A 6,000-nucleotide genomic window follows, 5' to 3' on the forward strand; every position below is an offset into this window, starting at 1 on the left:
ATCTCCATCTCCATCACGCCAACCATCAAGGAAACAAGCACGCAGCCATACAGCAAAACCGGTCGCTGCCTCGCCGGCAAGCACCAAGTCAGCTTAGCCGCCTCAACTCCACCAGGACCGCCACCTCCTACGCTCTGCCTCTGTCTCTCTCATCTCTCATCTCCCTTTTTTTCTTAATTTTGAGTGTAAAATAAAAACCATAAAAGTGAACCGCGGTTAATCAATTACATCTGTACGATTTCAATTTAGATTTTTAAAAAACCGATCAAATTGGTTCAGTTAAAAAAAACCCCACGGTTCGGTCCCCTGGGCTTAAGGGCTAAGAACTATTCTCCCAACTGTTATAGCACAAATAAGCTCATGCTAGTTAGAAGTAAAGAAGTTGCTTTAGAAATTAGAACAACAATTGTCATGGCTCGCATTAGTCGCCTGCTCGCTGCGAAAGCCACAAACGTCCTGAATAAGCCATGAGGCTTTTCTTCTGATGTTCGGACAGTAGACAAGTACAGGGACACTAAAGAATGATTCAGTCTTTGAGAGCAACCTAGGATTATTTATCAACATACGCAAACATATTTTCAAACTTAAAGAATGATTCAGTCAATGCATGTCAAAACAAAAACAATCCATCCACATAAATTAATAATAATAATAATACTCCACATAAATTAACATAACAGCAGGAGCAGGAGCAGTAGCAGTAGCAACTAGCAATATTATTAGATTTGAGAGGTAGGACCTAATTTCACTTTTTTCTGAGGGAATGCTCCTTTAATTTCCATGATGGATATTCCATGTTATCATCAAAGTTTAAGGTTTTCTTAAATATGGCCTACGTTGATGCGCGTTATCCACCATTTGAAGGAGCCAACCAAAGTGGACTGAACTTCTAACCAGCAGTGATCATGGAATTATGACGGAAATTTTCGCAATAATTCAAAGAAAGAAAAAGAAGGGGTAGATTGGAATTAAACATACCGTAACCGGAACAGCTTTCCGTCCTTTGGGTTCCATTCTTGCAAAAGCAGAGCAGCTCCTTCTTTTTGTATAAACAACGCCCACCAGAGTTTTCGCATACAAAACAATCTTTTATTCTTCCCCAGTACAACTCAAACCCAGCTAGCAGCAACCGATTAATCCTATTAATCAAAACCGAATTCGGCGAGATAACCGTGGTCACAACGTGCTCCTCACAATTCTTGTACCAATCAAACCCCCTCGGAACTTTTCCCTCCTGGAAAACGAACGACTGCTGATTTGCATGGTTTGCAAGGCAGGAGAGCCTATTACCACTATAGTATGAATAGAAATCAGAAGGGATCGAAGAGCAATTATAGAAACAGGAGAGGTTTAAAGCATATTTGGAGTAGTGCAATTCAGGTACGGTGTTGAGGGTGATGTTGTGCCGTACTTTTGGACATGATTCATTGATCGTAACGTCAGCGTCGACCAGGGTGAGAGTTTGATGGGCATAATTGATGTTGGTGACATGGTAGGTATCTTTGGGCAGACGGAGGACGGTTTTATAGATTCCACCGGCGGCAATTGAGCAGGAGAGACCGAAGCCAGGATATCCACAGTAGTCGGTGTCGCTTATGCTTAGACTATCATTTTGGTACCAGAAAGGGTAGCTGATGTTAACGCTACCGCACATGTAAAATGATCTGCAAACCACCGACGATGAATTTACGGTATCACTGTTTGTTTGGAGGCCGAGAAGGATGAGGGAAACGACGACGAGAAAGAGTCGAGACATTGCTGGGTCGGAAGGCAAAACCAGAGAACAAATTTTAAGAGAAATAAGCTCTGTTGTGTCGTTTTCCAATGGGAATTACAAAACCGCTCCTTCTCAGTGTATCTGGTCAAGAGTCTCGAGACTCATCAAAGTGTTTGCTGTATAATGCATGCAGTAATACTTGGTCCTGGAGTCGTTGTTGACCTCCATTGTGCGTGTTAGCTTGGATTAGTCTCGCGATTGGATTTGGGCCCAGCTAGCCCACATAGATATTCCACCCAAACACATTTAAATGGTATCGTTGTGAGTAATCAAATCAAAGGTCTGGTGTATTTTAATTTTTAAATATGACAAGAGCTAGCGAAAAATTGGTGGCATCTGATTCGATTCGAGTGTAAACAGACATAGCTTAGGATGTGGAAAAACTCTTGGCACAAACCGACTGTCCTTGTGATGATTAGCCTGAACTCATTCTCACAAGGCTATTTGAGGAGGCACACCACCAAAAGCTTAACATACTCTTTGAGGAGGGGTGGTCGACCTCTTTGGGTGCCTAACCTTGGCACTCCTAAACCAACATCCCTTGCGGGGCGGCCCTGGTTAATGGCTAGCATGGCTACTAGAGTTCCTCATGGGCGCACACATGCTCATGGGGACAGTGCATGGACCGGCACTGCACTACCGACACTCAAGGGAGGCTTGGCAGGCGGGCCTCGCTTATGCATGACCCTTCACCACGCCAGCCCATTGCCCAAGCTGATTGAGCTATCCCGTTGCCCTTAGCGCACAGGTGTGTTCTGGCCCAAGTGTTTGCCTCTCAACATGGCACACAAGTGCCCATCATCATCGGCATACAAGAGACCCTTTACATCAGTGCCCAGTCACCTCTCTTCGGCACACAGTCGCCTCACATCATGGCCTTCCCCCTCTGCCACGTAAGTGGCGCCTCCCATGGACCGGCCAGAGCCAACCAAGTGCCTCGGCCATGCGACTTAAGGTCATGATCCAGTGCTATTGACCTTGGTGGAGCGATCTCATCAGGCAACTCCTACCCTCCGAGCACACAAAGGCTTGTCCTGGCCTACCTTGGCCTGGACGCTGCACGGGTTTCTTCCGCTGTAGAATTATCCCCGTGACAGTGCGGCACTCAATAGGTTCGAGTAAGATGGTATTTGGTACTGATGTAGCTTTTTGAAGAAACAGTGTCAGCTCATCATTGGATATGCGGTTAATAGAAGAACGCCTAAAGAGTTATTTGGTTGAGTCATTTATATGCTCTCGAAAATTGTGTAAACCGTTTATTAAAAAAACACCAAATTTGACATTATTCATTTTCAATACCGATTTTTCACTGTTTGTATGGTGCCTAATGGCGTTGAGGTGTAAAAAAATCGTACAAAACGTTTAAAGCAGATTTTGTCTCCTTTTTCAAGACAATAAGAAGACATACAAATTAGTCAAAAGGCACTTTTTATTACATTAAATATTCATAAGTATAAGCATACAAGTTTGTGTCGAGGGGACCCCGTGCTTAACCTTTGTGGAACGGGATCTACTCCTCGCATATGGGCACCTCACAGGCACATCCACCGTGCATTAGAAACATCTCCCGTGAATAATAACTTATATGTATGAGAGATGTTCTGAATGCGTTGTAGGATGTGCATGTGAGGCATGTGTGAGGAGCAGATCCGGTCTCAACCTTTACACGATATTGGTACCACTCAAGTACCTACTTCATCTAAAAAAGTTAATCTTTTGGAGGAGTGACAAAAGGAAACATCAAAATAGTGAAAGGTGCTTGATGACACTCCAAAGGCACACTGAGGGCACGGTGGAAGGTGCTTGTAGGCGCAGTGGAGGAGTCACTTGTGACAGTCTCCCCCACTCAATTTGATCTACGTTCTCGGAGATCGGCTTTGGTTGGTCCCTTGGAGTTGCAATTGTAGAAGGAGGATTCTTTAGTTGTTCCATGAACATGTTGTCGTCCAAGGACTAGGAATGTACATGGGTGGTATGGTTGATGTGGCTTATTGGGCTTGGGAATTCTATGGCTAAGTCCTTTCCTGGCGGCATCAAGGTGTCACAATGGATGGTTCAACTTGGTTATAGGGAAGGTTTGGGCCATGTCATGGTCAAAATGATGCTTTTGATTGTTAGGGCATTAGTTCCCATGAAGTTTTCTTCAAGGGTGACTACTCACAGGACTACTACATGGTTTGGCCCGAGGAATGGCACGAAAGCGGTCCCTAAATGTCTTGGGTGGCACTCACTCTCCCCTATGGTTGTGGTAGTAAGTGAGGTCGAAGTTGGAGACGGCCTTGGGTCTTCTGCTTTACTTGATGGTCGTTGGCGGGCACGGACATTGCTGCTAGAGTGTTGAGGACAGTTTGATGGCTTGTTGCTTCATACTGGCATCGATGTTGGCTTTAGAAGTGGCTCCATAACTGAGGGTGTGGAGAACTTCAATGCTTCTTCCTTATTGGCTTCAAAGAGAGCCTCATCATGGAAAAGTTGTAATGTTGAAACTTGCTTTCTGTGGACCCTAGTGGGAGTCATGACCGATACCATGCAAGGGGAGTGATTGTCTAAGATGCACAATGAGTTGATGTGAGGCATGAGTGCTACTTCTGCCTGTGTCAAGAAGTGCATTCCCAAAACAACTTGAAAGTCATCCAGGGGTACCACCGATAAATTAATCTTGCCTGTCCAAGGCCTAACTTAGAGATCAACCGCACGGGCCATGTTGTTAATCGCCTTGGCACCAAAGTTCATGGCCTTGAGCCACCTTGTCTCCTTAGCAATGTTTAGGTTGAGTCGCCTGGCCTCAGTGACCGAAATAAAGTTGTGGGAGGCCCCTATATCAACAAGGACCTGAGTTGGCTTCCTGTCGAGGAGAATGCCTACATTCTTTAGCCCCCTTTGGGCTTTCTTAGGCCTTTTGGGATTGGCATCTTTCTTCACCATGGCATTAAAGAGTTGTAGGGCGCCTACTCTTGGAGCCTGCATGAACTTTTCCTCGTCACTTTGCTCATCATCACTAAGCTTGGCGACAAGGGCATTGATCTTCTTTTTTGTCGAGTAGTCCCGAACCCAATGCTTCTCCCCACAAATAAAACAGAAACGTGGGAGGTCCAGTGGTTGGTGTTGAGGACTATGTTTTCTTTGTGGCTTCTTCCCATAGTCTTGTTTTGCTAACTTGTTGAAGTTGGAGTTGTCGTATAGAAAGCATGGGTGATTTGGTCCCCCACTCAAATTTGAGGCACGTGGGCAAATTGGATTAGGGGCTTCTTCGTTTGACAAGGTCGTCTCAGTGAGTTGCTCAGCCACTACCATTGTCGTAACAAGGTCTTGCACATTGCGGCATTGAAGATCCAGTTTGGTCCATAGCTTCAGTCCATCCATGAAATTGAACAGTAGATCTTTGTCAGACATGTCTGTGATCTCCAGGGTGAGGAATGAAAACTCTTTGACATATTCGTGGAGTGAGTCCCTATGCTTGAGTGCATTCAACTTTTACTGGGCTAAGTACTCCACGTTCTCCAGGTAGAATTTCCACTTTACTTCTCGCTTGAAATCAGCCCATGTATCAATGGTGCACGTGCCTCATTCAATGTCTTAGCATCACCCACACCACCATATCATAGCAATGTCAGTCAAATACATGGTTACAGTACAAACCTGAGTTATATCATCATCAATAGACCTGTTCACGAGCTGGGCCAGGCTGGGCTTTGTCTTTACATTAAAAGAAAATGTTTAGGCCCGAGCCCGACCCAACTATGAAGCTCGAAGCTCGGGCTCGACTAAAAATTTGGAAAAAAAAAAGATTTTTCCTTTTTAATTCAATTAAAAGTTGTTTTATTTATACTAAAAGACCTCAAAACCTAAAAAAATAATGAAAAGTCTCATTATTACTTGAAAAAAGAGAAGCAAATATTATATATATATATATATGCTTTTTTATTATATAAAATATATTTTTTTAATATAATACATTATCAAGTCAGGCTCAGGCTCAGGCTCAGGCTCAGGTCGGGCTTTTTTGAGAAAGCCCGAGCTCGGCCCAAAAAAAAAGTTGGATTTGATATTGTAGGACCGAGCCTGAGCCCGTGGGCTTGAAATCTTGTCCAAGCTCGACTTAGATCGGGTTGGACCGAGCTACCCGGCCCATGAACATGTCTAATCATCAATGCCAACGGCAAGGCAATATTGCTCCATTTTTCACAAGAAGTTGTCAAGTTTTCGAGCATCTCAGGAGCCGA

The 6,000-nt window shown here is 44.4% G+C and overlaps 1 protein-coding gene across 1 annotated transcript in view; it reads right to left on the reverse strand.

Annotated features, from left to right (window-relative positions):
- Positions 1-1,840, reverse strand: part of LOC104613284 (LEAF RUST 10 DISEASE-RESISTANCE LOCUS RECEPTOR-LIKE PROTEIN KINASE-like 1.2) — a 41,068-nt gene extending 39,228 nt beyond the window's left edge. The window contains exon 1 of the mRNA XM_088886627.1: positions 979-1,840. Within this exon, the coding sequence (XP_088742753.1) occupies positions 979-1,756 (778 nt within the window). The 5' untranslated portion in view covers positions 1,757-1,840. The remainder of the gene's footprint in view (positions 1-978) is intronic.
- Positions 1,841-6,000: the final 4,160 nt, after the last annotated feature.

Source organism: Nelumbo nucifera, chromosome 4 (assembly GCF_055504915.1).
Source record: "Nelumbo nucifera cultivar China Antique chromosome 4, China Antique-T2T, whole genome shotgun sequence".
NCBI classification, from domain to species: Eukaryota; Viridiplantae; Streptophyta; class Magnoliopsida; order Proteales; family Nelumbonaceae; genus Nelumbo; species Nelumbo nucifera.